General features: G+C 46.1%; 1 protein-coding gene across 3 annotated transcripts in view; it reads right to left on the bottom strand.

The window, feature by feature from the left end:
• USP4 (ubiquitin specific peptidase 4) overlaps nucleotides 1-12,435 on the bottom strand; it is a 33,291-nt gene that overhangs the window by 6,032 nt on the left and 14,824 nt on the right. For 2 of the 3 annotated variants that reach the window (XM_032458517.1, XM_032458518.1), the window contains 9 exons: nucleotides 12,223-12,340; nucleotides 10,271-10,444; nucleotides 8,507-8,665; nucleotides 7,268-7,492; nucleotides 6,385-6,468; nucleotides 5,699-5,793; nucleotides 3,249-3,440; nucleotides 2,530-2,618; nucleotides 603-830 (listed from right to left, as the gene is read on the bottom strand). In XM_032458517.1, coding sequence (XP_032314408.1) covers nucleotides 603-830; nucleotides 2,530-2,618; nucleotides 3,249-3,440; nucleotides 5,699-5,793; nucleotides 6,385-6,468; nucleotides 7,268-7,492; nucleotides 8,507-8,665; nucleotides 10,271-10,444; nucleotides 12,223-12,340 — 1,364 coding nt within the window. Of the gene's footprint in view, nucleotides 1-602; nucleotides 831-2,529; nucleotides 2,619-3,248; nucleotides 3,441-4,079; nucleotides 4,177-5,698; nucleotides 5,794-6,384; nucleotides 6,469-7,267; nucleotides 7,493-8,506; nucleotides 8,666-10,270; nucleotides 10,445-12,222; nucleotides 12,341-12,435 lie in introns of those variants that run through there. The other variant, XM_032458519.1, reaches the window with a different exon arrangement.

Genomic DNA, 12,435 nt, shown 5'->3' with positions numbered 1-12,435 from the left:
ATCTAGCCAATTTCTTCTCCAGTGAAGGAAGCTGAAGACATGAGATGATTTTGCAGCTCCCCTCTCCACTCCATGTAGGCGTCTTCATTCACGTGTGCTTTTCACACACAACACCCATCCATGTGGGTGCCTCTTCCCGTCTGTATGGCAGTTCCCATTATAGGCTCCAAGTAACAGCCTGTGAAATCCATGGCCATCCTCTAGATGGGTCACACTTCTTGAGTATTCTTATGGAACAAAAGAAATGTGCCTCTGTGCTCGTAAGTCTGAGGGAATGCTGCCACCACGGGGGCCACAAGTGTTATCAACCTGGAGCAAAGATCCTGAAGGGTGGTGGGAATGGAGGGAGGGCTCGCTTCCCTCTGAAGTCATCCAGGACTGAAGAGAAAAGCCTGATGAAGAGGCCAGGGTGAGGGGCAGAGGGGTGTCGTGGCTCTGAAACAGTCTAGGGAGCTTCAAGCCAAGGATCACACAAGTGTCTGTTCCTGGAGCCACACTATGAGAATATGAAACCCCAATGCATTGAGTGCTGAGTGCAAGGATCTTCCAAGAGATCCTGAGTCCCCAAAAGCCCAGTTTGAAAGGTCAGAAAAAGTGCTTACGGTTGAGTTTAAGCAGTTTCCCATCAGTTGCAAGGGAATTTATATCAGCTGTGCCATAGGAGTTCACAAGGCTGAAGGTAAAAAGCCTTTTGGGGCAGGGTCGGCCTTTGATCTTCTTCTGAGTGGTCTCACCATGGTCACTTCCCAGCTCATCCTCCCCACTGCCCTCTGCTTCTAAGACCTGCTCTCTGCCCTCTTCCTGATGCTCCATTTCTTCTTCGTCCTCTCCTAGCACACAAATGAAAAAGAACATATACATAATTTGCTACCATTTCAATGCTGAAATTTTTATTTCATATCTAACTGTGGCGCTTCTTTCCAAACTCTGTCCTGGGTACGTGAAACTATATCCACCCTTTACCAGACGATTGACTTCATATGTGACCGTCCCCCAAACCTGGTAAGCAGGCAAGTGGGCACTGCTGCTCCCTGGTGAGAAAGCACATGCCCAGAGAGGTTCAAGGAATTAGCTAAGGGTACAAAGTGAGTCAGCAGTCCCGCCAGTCTTAAATTTGGGCTCCTCATTGCCTGGTACTTTACTGGACTTCACCCCGCACAGCGTGACTTTCAACTTGATCATGAGGCCCACAGAGAGAAAAGGACCAAAATTAAATACATACTCAACACTCAAGAAGACAGTCTGGTAAGAAACAATTTAAAAGCACAATTTTATATATTATAATGAACACAAATATGAAGTAAAGGTCTTCAGTTCCTCCACAAGAAACGTGCTGTCTCTTCAACGAGCACATGCTGAGGTCTCTCAAGTGCAGGTGACTTGCTGGGGCCTGGGGAACACAGCATGCAAGACCCTCCCCTCCCTTTTTTCTCTTTATTCATACAAGATCGCAGAGTTTCAAGAGTTTTTAAGAGGCATTCTAGAGACATATGCTGATAAGTAAATTTTCCAGGTGTTTCCAGAGAACTGGTTAGTATATGTGGCTACTATGAAAAGATACATGATCATATGCCTCGTATTTTTTTGTTGGGCAGCCAAAGGGGAAAGTTAAGGTACCAGATAAATAATTTCAACAAAGATGGGGACAACTCAAAAAGGTGATGTAGAAGTAATAGGGGAAGAGAAGATTTTAAAAAGTTTACATACTCAGGGAAACAGCAATAGAAGTGGAAACTGAGGAAAGGAGGATGTACATTCTACATGAAAATCCTCCCTTTCGAAGACTGTGTCTTGGAGTACTCACAAGGAAGGACAGGCTGGGCCCAGGACAACGCAGTGCAGTTTCCCGTCAGGCCACGGGAACGGAAACACTAACTTGGAGAACACTTACAGTTTTCTAGGAATAAAGCCACCCTGCCAGTCACCTAGGCCTCAAAAAGAAGTGTGACAGCCACATGCAGGCCAGGCAGAGCTCCTTGGTCACAGACGAGCCTGTGAGCACTAGGCCACAGGAGGATGGTGAGGGCTCTGGGTTTCCTGCAACAAGCCTATGCTACTGCTTTTCCAGCTGTGGCTTCCTGGGAAGAAATAAAGAAACGCCCAAGAGAACCTGTCTCCGCCTCCTGATTGGCTGCACAGAACATCTGTCTTCCCCGGGGTGGCTGCCGCACCAAGGCGGTAGGTCAGAGCCAAGATAACAGCTCTGCAGACAGAAGCCAGGCTGTGGAGGCAGTCAAGTGCACTCCACAATCAAATCCTGACTTTGCTTCATGACTCCAGGCAAGTCCCTCAGTCCCGCAAGGCTCAGGCTCCCTGAGGTAAAACCTAGCCTACAAAGATTCCACCATGTGCCAAAGTTGGACAGTGGGCTCTGGCAGAGCAGAGCTGTGCAGACGGGTCTGCTCTCTAGGCAGAGCCCCCAGCCCAGCCTCAGAGCCTCCCTATCCCATGTGTACCACACCTTTGGAAGAAGGGGGAGGTCAGGAGGGGTTTGGTCGGTCACAGCCCCACAGTGTGGCAAGCGCTCACCTTCACAGTTGCCCCTGGAGCCATTGCAGGCTCCCGGCTCCAAGGACGAGCTGCCAGACTCATTAGGCAAAGGCTGTTTTATATAGCGGCTTGAAAGAAAGATAGAATTGTTTGTTAGTTGTAACATTTACCTATTTTTCTCTACTACTCAGCCAGAAGTAGTTCCTAGTTTTTATATTCAGCTATTCACAAGGTAATTTATGTAAATAAAAGGGCGTTAAAAATTATGTGATGGCTCAACACTTCAAGAAATTGAGAAGAACCCAAGAGATAAGATGTCCAACTACCAGGTCACTGAAGACTCTGAGAAAGTCTGTTTCAAATCTTCGATAAGTGTCACACAGCACCATCATTTAAAAACTTATTTCCCAGTAACATTAATTACAGCTTCAGAATGACAGTAGGGTACTTTAGAAATTATACTCAAATATAAAATGCCATCAAAGCACTAGACTCCCTCATGCAGGTGACTGATGGGGGTAAAGACATGATTCCAGTGACCAGAGGAAGCTTAAGTGCCCAGTGTCATGGTGCTTCAGATGTGCCAGGTGTCCTGTTCCAACAGCACCTTCCCTGGCCCTCCCAGGGGTGGGCACAACTGCATTTCTAACAGAAGCGAACACACAGGGTCCACACAGGCACTCTGCAGGGGGCAGTCACTACGAATACTGGGCCTGCCTTATTTCAGATAGCAAGCAAATCACACTCCTACCACCAACCTGATACGCTCACAAACAGCCTGGTACAATGACTCGAGGGTGAGCTTGTGCTTGGGGACAGAAACCAGCAGTGGCTGCCCATACAGCACCGCCCCGGTGGAAGTGCTCGACGGCCTGGACTTCCTCTCCCTGAAGTACACCGGAAGCGTGACACATTCAGAGCCATCCGGGGAGTTGCTGCAGACCTCATACCTGTGTCAATCACATAAGAGGGCACCTTTAGCAAAAGGTCTCTGTGAGCAACGAAGATCTGAGCTGCAGCTACATGGTGGCCAGGACTATGGTCACTAGGACAGAGCAGACTTCAGCACAAAAGGTGGATAAACCATTTCCAAGACAATTCTAGAGCCTGGGTCAGGAATCCCCAGAAGGGTCACTGTCAGCACAATGTGACCCTACACAACCTGGGGCCTGGGGCTAATGTGATCCCCCTTCCCCCAACCATGGCCTCAAACTCCGTCGTCCTTCAACTGGGACTCAACACAGATGGCAGCCGTCATCCGGACCATCACTTCAGACACACAGGCACACAGGGGAGCCTGGCCACCAGGATCATCTTTTGTCACCTAGCAAGGAGCTCAACTTTTAAAAAGGCATTCTCAGTGCCCTGCCCTCTAAGAAAACCAAATATTGTACAAGGATATACACCTAGAATATAAGGCAAAAGCTCTTTAATTCAAATGAGGAAACAAATTTGTAACACTAATTGTTTGCCATCTTTGTTCAAAAACACTGAAGTAAAAAACAATCATATTTAATTTTTTAAAAACCAGAGGTAACCAAAGAAACTGCTAAATACAAATCAATGATTTTGAAAAAAATGTGTCTTACTTAGTGAATACATGGGACTGAGGAGATTTATAGATGTTTTATCCTGGAACAGATGTTACCAAAATTGCTGGCAACCGATTGTAGTCTTTCCCTCTTCCTATAGGGGGAGACACAAACTTACTGATTCAATTTTTGGAAACTATAAACACAAACACACACACAACCCTCCCCAGATGCCTGGTACAGTCCTGCCTGTAATATATACAGGAGGAGTTCAGAGAAACACACACAAAAATGTTCAAAGTGTGCTCTAGGGTGAGGAGCCTGTGGTCGAGCATAAAGATCAAGAATCAAGCCTTTGGGTCAGGCCGGCCCACGTTCCAGGTCCATCAGTGCCACTTTCTGGCTGCTGTGACCAGGCCAAACACCTTAACTTCTAAGCCTGCTTACCCAGTGGATAATGGGATCACCCACCTTACAGTGCAGTGGTAAGAATTAAGTAACTTAGTAGCACAGCGTATCACATGCTTAAAAAGTATTAGACGCCATAAGTTTCATAAGACAACTATTAATTCAAAAAACAATCTGCTTTCCTGTCGGTCAGCCCACAAGCCCTTAGAAATCCTTTGATGGTGGTTTGCCAAGCTCCCCACAAGGTGATGCCCCAGTTCTTCTCAGCTCAGATGTGTGTGAACATTAATTTCCAGAACTGAGGGAGGTGGTGTTAAGGACTTGGGGTCAGAAGTGGACAGCCCCAGCCCTGCAGCCCAGTGTGAGCCTTGGCACCCTCCACTTGTAAACCGGGGGAAGATGCCGGGGAGTGGGGAGGCAGTCTATGCAAGCATGAACATCTTGTGTGCAGTCATGAACTGCTCCTTTCAGAGTGACCTAGAAGTCACAGGCCCAGCAAAGTAAGGGGAAGGAAATGCCTCTTATATGTGTACTGCATTCCTCAGCCCACAACAAAAACCAAAACAAAATCCTGAAAGCCTTTCTCAGCAGAGGCAAGTTTCTGAGTGAAAGGGAATGGGGGAGACACGTTGGCTGTCTGGGTGGGAGCTCAGCAAGGCCACATTCCACCCGGCCCCACCTGGGAGAGGGACACACAGACACTGACACCAAGCAGCCTTGAAGCAAGAGGACTTGGGAGGGGCCGAGGAGACAGCTGGAGCTGGAGTGTACTGTCCCCACCGATGAGAAAACTGAAACTCAGAGCTGGCAGATGTTACAGCTGGATAAGGCTGTTTAAATCAACCTTCTCTTGTCATTCTGAGATGGCACCTGCCTGAAGAACCTGTGGCTTGGAGAAAGGACCAAGACCCTCCCTGTACTGTGTCCCTTCTCCTGCCTTCCCGTGGGCCCTCAGACAGCTGTGCTCTTCTTAAGAAAAGCATTTCTGACAGCAGGACCACTGCCAGGCCTTCTTAACAGGCAGCAACTGTTGACAAAAGCTCTGTCCAAGCTGAGGAGACTTATCTGGAATGTCTAGCTGAAGTGCCAGTAGGTACTCATCACTGATGGCTGCTCACAATTCTCTGAACACACCCATCTCTTGCAACCAGGGGTTGGGGCAAATCCACGTGAGCACCAAACGTCAGATCTTCTGCTCTGGAGACACCAACAAGGCAAAGCCTCTAGAAAGTGTCCTTCGGCCCTGCAGCATAAACCAGAGTACTCACACGAAAATGTCATCCCGAGGCATGATGTGGTTTAAACCCTCATCCATTTGGAAAATTTTGTGAAACCGGTGATTATACACATCTGTGACCACCATCTAAGAATCAACAGTAACAGAAAGATTACAAAATGGTAAGAGTACCCCTATTTAAAACCCAGGCAGAAATGAAAAATTGTGCTGCTGGAGCATTGCCTCCAGAGATCATCGTGCAACCAGTCCCGATGGAGGCACCCAGGAGGATGGGTCCTGATGAAAGGGGAGGTCTTCACTCTCCCCACCTCTACACAGGGCTAGGCTCAGCAGAAAGGCCAGCATGAGCAAATGTTTTTAAATAAAGATTTCTATCAAGTCACTCCACACACCTACAGAGTTTGGGATAGGAAAGAACTTCCAGCTTATTACAGAAGAGGTCAGGTAGGAAGCAATGGTAGAGTGAGAGCAGAGCCCCACCCCTGGCCCTCTGACCACGGCTAGTGTGACCTCAGTGGAGGAAAGACAGTGTTCCCAGGGATGAAGGGATGGTCTCAGCCACAGTGTACTCCGTGAGCGAGGGTCTGAAACATCCAGATATAATCATATTTGTGCTTGCCGATAAGAATTATCCCCCAAAAGTGGCTACAAGATTGAAAATTAACTCCAAAGGACTACGAAGTACCCCCCATAGGCTGAGAGACCACCCTGCCTTACGTTTTCTGCAGCAATGCCAGACAGCCTGGAGAGAGCCTCGCACAGGTCGGACACGGCCCCCATCAGCGGCACAGTCACGCGGTACTGCAAAGGAGAGATGGGAGGGGTGACAAGGGTGCTCTGCAAAGGGTGGGAGATGAGCCAGGAGGAGACATCTTGGAAGGCAAAGGTGTTCCTCCAGAAACAGTGTGTGATGAGCTCAGGGACCAGAAGAGTGGCCAGCAGAACAGGCAAGTCTTCAGCATCAGCACCTGCCTCTCTGTTCTGGTAGCACCACAGGAGTTGGGCCATCTCTCTTCCTCCTAAACATTGCTATCTATTATTCTTAACGTTTTGGAGCTGCTCACTATTTCCACTAAAGAAATGTTAAAATTACACAAACTGCCAACCAGTCCTTGTCATCTTTCTTTAGAGATGAAGAAAATAAAGCCAGAAGACTAAGCAGTACAGCCACGCAGGGAGCCATCAGCAGGGCTGGACACCAAGACCAGCAGGTCACTCCTCTCACCTGGCCTTTCGGTCTAGCCAGGCTCTCCCAGCTGACTTAGGGGTGAATCTGACCGAGCAAAGTACCCTGATTCTGGTTCCCTAAAATTCAGATTCAAGGACCTCTTAGCAGATCAGCCAGGTTCCTTTAGTCAAAGGAATGCAGTATGGGGATAAAAGTGACAGAGAAGCCCAAAGGACCTTCACAATTTGCTTAAATGATATGGGATTACTCAAAGGTCTGATGGAGGCCAAGGGCACACACACTCAAGGCAAGCACCAAGGGGTTTAAGAGGCAGCTGACGGAGCTTCCAACGCAGCAGACAGATGCAGCCTGACTCTGGGTCTGGGGACCACTCACAACAAAGGGCACCAGGAGGGTGCTGATTCTCTTTACCTGGGTAGGTCTGCAGCGAGGGTCAGCAGGAACCAGGAAGACCTCCATAACTCGATCTTTCTTCAAGGGCAGTGGGAGAGTCAGATAGCAAAATGGGTCAAAGGTCACAGAAACCTTAGCACATTCTGGGCAAACCAAAGTAGATTTGAAGAGGCCATGGAACGTGTCCACAATCACAGAGTCATTCCTCAACCTATGATTCTCCCAGGCTTCCTTTGCCACCACCTGGAAGAAAGGAGAAGGGATAAATAAGATATTCTCAACACCTATCAGTCCTTAACCCCTGTATCCAGAACAATTCACAGCAAAATCTAGAAAAGACCGTGAGGCAGTCTGCACAGCCAAGAATTTGGTCCAGGCCAGAGAGGGCTAGGGCTCTTAGCAGACCATACTCACACCACAGGCCAGCACCATGCCCAACCCCACACTTAACAAAGTGCTGACATAGGATCTATGGGAAGCAAGGAGTCTGTGGGTCCTTGGGGAGACAAATGCACTGAGAACACTGTGGCACATAGACCTGACAAGGGCAAAGACTGTCTCCTACAGGGTTTCTTTTTTCTTTTTTTCAACTGAAGTATAGCCAGTTTACAATGCTGTGTCCATTTCTGGCGCACAACATAATAGTTCTGTCATACATATACATACATCTATTCATTTTCATATTTTTCATTATAGGGTTACTGATGATTCAAAAATGAGGTTTTAATTTGTATTATAGTTTAGCTAACTCATGGTTTTTCCTTTAAGATATGAATGTCACTTAAAAGTATTCATATCGAACATCCCAATGTAATAGGTAACTTAAATACTAAATTCCCTTTGCACAGATCTGAAAATCAAGGCAAAAAGTCTAAGTGCCCTAATAATTTAACAATTATTTTAATAATCATACATGAATTTTAATGAGAGCGGTAATAATCCCAAAGGCCCACATTACAGGCATTTTACAGTTTTCAGAGTGCCCTAGTCTCTGGTCCGTTCACCAATGAAATTATACTAAACAAACTGATTCTAACTTGAAGGAGTCCAGGCAGGAGCACTAGGGGTAACTAGAGTTAGCCTATTCCTGACCTGCAATGCATTTCTCTACCAGACTGCACGTCCACGTCACCAACAACAGTGAGGGGCAACAAGAGCCCTGGCACCAATACTCCAAGACCAGAAGAATGTCCCTGCAACCCTTAACAGGAGGCAGCTTCTTTGGAATACTACTGTTCAAAATCTTCAGTATCATACCGCATCTGGCCGCCCATTGGCATCCTTCAGCTCTAGGTATGGCTTTTTCTTCACTCGGTTCAGATCTTCGTGCAATCCGTCTAGAAGAAAGGCTAATAGCTCCTGAGAGTCTTGTTGCTGGTAGCCAGAAAACTGAGGGGCAAAACGTCCCACTTGGGTCTACAACAAAAGCAACCACATCAGAAGACATGATATAAAGAATCAGTGAAGTCAGATGGGAAACTGTCATCAAAGAGACAATAAAGGAGAAAAATACCACCGGGTCGAGTAACCTGATTAACTCCTCAAGGGCCTAAAGGCCAGTAATTCTCACCAGAGCGAGGGCTGGGATCTAAAATCCTGAAAAACTACAAACCTGGAACCTGGGCCACTACCCTAAGAGAAGAGTGAAGGGTGACATCCTCAGTAGCCACTCCACCTAAGTACTAACATGAATCCCTCACCAACTACTTTCTTTGTTCAGAGTCTCTCTAAGAACTTATGGTACCTGCATCACACAGAGTGATCCTCCTCTACGTAACAGCCCTCCTAGCCCTAAGTAACTGCCTCCCTTACCTTGCTCTACAGCAAAGATCCTCAGAGCACAGTGCCCAACTAGCGGCATGAGCATCATCTGAAAGCTTGTTAGAAATGCACATTCTCAGGCTCCACCCCAGACCTACAGAACCAGAAACTCTGGGGATGGGTCCAGCAGTCTGTGTTTTAACAAGACCTTCCAGAGATTCTGATGCATCCTAAAGCTGGAGAACCACTGCCCTCCACCCATGTTGCCCCATACTGTAGCCACCAACCCCATGTGGCTAATTAGATTTAAATTAATTAAAATTAAATACAATTAAAAACTCAGTTCCTTGTTCACAACAACCACATTTCAAGTGGCTAGTGGCTACTATACCACACAGTGCAGAGAGAGAACTAACCCTAAAGTCTCTGAATACTGTCTGCCAACTGTGTATTTACAGTAGCTTGAGTCCAATGTGTTGTCACCCAGTTGTAGTCCCTTTATGACTTGATATGTAAGTAGTGACTTACACATATTTTCCAAGGATTAATGTGACCATGGGAATGAAAAGAATTCTTTTCCAATTTCAATAAACAATCACAGATCTTAATTTTTTCACTGAGCTGAGGTGCTATTTCTTTTCCTTCTTTCAATCAGATGCTTCATGAAGGTTCCTTGAACCACACAGTATTTTCAGATTTCAATGTATGGAGGCAAGGTGCGTCCCCTTCAGCAGGGAAAAACATTCAGGGCACTGGAAAACTCAAGCTGCTTCAAGTGCCCGCTGCAGTTCACCCATCTCCCCATGTTCCCAACTGACGGACCCAAGGTGAGAACTGCCCCTCATACCACCTTCCAAATATGTCAACCCAATTCCTGACTTAGGGGGCTCAACTCAAACCACAGTGTATAGATAGGTTCTAGGCTCAGAGAAAATGGGAATACCCTCCAGATGATCCTGATGGTCTAATTTCCAGGAAATGCTCTGGCTTAGGATGTTGACCATTTAAAGACTGCTACCCGGAATACAGCATTCTGAGCAATCAGCTCACAAATGATTTCGGAAGTATCCTTAGCCCAGAGGTGACAGCTAAATCACCTAAGATAAGTGTATGAACAACAGAAAAGAAGCATCTGATCACGCGTGCTTTTAGTCCCAGAGCCCATCTTAATCCCAAAATGCAAGTAAAAGGAATGCTTCATTACAATACTAAAGCATTCTCGCCGAAATGGGAAAAAAGGAGGCACATATATTAACTTACTTTGAACATACGAGGTGCCACGTGAGCATCCCTTCCAGACCACATCTGTTTAATGAGCTCTGCGTAGGCCTCTGCGATTTCCCCTTTCATTCCCAGAGGATTGTCCCTGTTGATTTCGGCCTCATACTCATCTTTGAGAAAGTAGTCAGTCAGTGGTGCAGTGTTGCTCAAGCACTGAAAGAGAACACGATCACAGCTCACATTCTTTGGGGCGAGTATGCAGAGACACAAGATAAACCCAGTTTTAAAGGACCAGGGAGGGTCAGCTCCAACACAAAGTGCTCAGCAGATTCTCTGAAGGGCTCACAACAGAAAGGCACAGCCTCCCAGAGACCCACGCTGGTGGCCACACTGTGGTTAACACCCCAGGGACGCTGTCTCCTAGCTCACACTCACTGACTAAGAACTATCTTCTGAAACAAGTTCCCTGAGGCAAAAGCTATGTACACCAAGTGCCTGACACACAGCAATTTTCTATTCAACAGAAGTTAATAATTTTTAAGATATCATTTTAAGATGGTAATTCTTTTACTGAAAGTGCCATTCCACTGTTTCATGAGAAGACAAAACATAAGTAGGCTGAAGGCAAAATGTTTTACTAGAGCCAAAAACCATGTGGGGAAAATCAGGAAAATTTAGACATTAGAGAAAACAATAAATAATATTGTACATGTGTATATTAACTTTAACTTTTTAAATTAAAAAATGAAGGTGGGTACTGAATTTCATCCAATGTTCTTTCAACAACTATTGAAATGTTCACATGGTTTTCTCCTTTATCTTGTTACTGTTGAATGTACACCGATTCATCTTCCAGGCATTAAACCAATCTGGTTCTCCTAGCACAAACTCCAATTGGTTATGTGTTACCACTTTTATTTATATCTCATTGATTTTGATTTGCTAAAATTTTATCTACATTACTTGTGTCTATAGTTATGAGATACGATAGTCTAAAATTTTTCTTTTTATATGATTGGTATAACTTCTGCCTTAAGTCTTTGAATATATTCAGCAATAAAGCCATCCAGAATAAAGCCAGCCATCTTTAACCACTGAGCAATCAATCATGCTGTGTAATAAGGCCCCGATAAAAATTCTGAACACCAAAGCTTGGATGAATTTTCATGGTTGGCAACACTCAAAGTAAAGCATCCAGACTCCACAGGGAGAAGACAATAGCAGCTCTGTACTGGGTGCCCTCCTGGACTCTGCCCTATTCTCTTCTTACCTTGGCCAATTTTAATCTGAATTCTTTCCCTACAACAAACCATAACTGTGACTATAACAGTTTTAAGTGAGTCCATGAGTCCTTCCAGCAAATTAACAAAACTGAGGGTGGTCCTGGGACCCCAAAACGTGCAGTTGGTGTCAGAAATAAAGGAAGGCAGTCTTAGGGACTGTGCCCTCCTAACTTTGTAGTTGGACACTAACTCTAGCTCATGCCCAGGTTAGTCCTGTGAGAGTAGGAGCCCAATACATATGAGATGAATGAATAAATGAAGTGTCCAAGGGAGGATTTTATGAGTTTCTACAGTCAGGTACATGAAGTGAGAGAGAGCTCACTGGTGAAAAGATCGTCAAACTAAGCAAGGAATAATTTTGCTTGGTACCAGTTGCTGTGAGTTCTCATCCCAAGAGAGATCAAGCAGGCAAGTACTCAGTAATTTCTGAGGAGATCATTCCCTAATAGTCAACAAAATTCAAAATATTTTTATTGCAAAACCAAACCTAGAACTGATGAAGAAGACATTTTGGAGCCACAAACACTGATGAGGCCATTCTGTACTACCTAGTGGGAGATGATCCGGCAGGGATCCCTGAAGTACTAATAAAAGGTTGGAAGGGACCCCTGGGAGAAGCTCCTCCCAACACCTGAGCAGGCCACACCCACCCAAGCCTCAAGTACTGGGAAGACACAATGTTACTGAGTCGGCAGCTCTCCCCACTACCTGCAAAGCAGAGTTCATGAAGCAGGTGTTCCCCAGGTTTCCAAGTCCGCAGAGCCCAGGTTGCACGTGAGACGATGGGGACTCCTGACAATTATACGAAGCAGAGAAGCCAGATCCACTGGAAGACACAACCCACATCAGCAATAAAAGCAAATGATGCACACATGCCTTCAGGATGCCTCCTGGGGCTCCTCCAGGACCTCTAGAATCCTT

The sequence above is a fragment of the Camelus ferus genome, chromosome 17 (genome assembly GCF_009834535.1).
Source record: "Camelus ferus isolate YT-003-E chromosome 17, BCGSAC_Cfer_1.0, whole genome shotgun sequence".
In the NCBI taxonomy this organism is placed as follows: domain Eukaryota; kingdom Metazoa; phylum Chordata; class Mammalia; order Artiodactyla; family Camelidae; genus Camelus; species Camelus ferus.
This window is presented reverse-complemented; position numbering and strand designations above follow the sequence as displayed.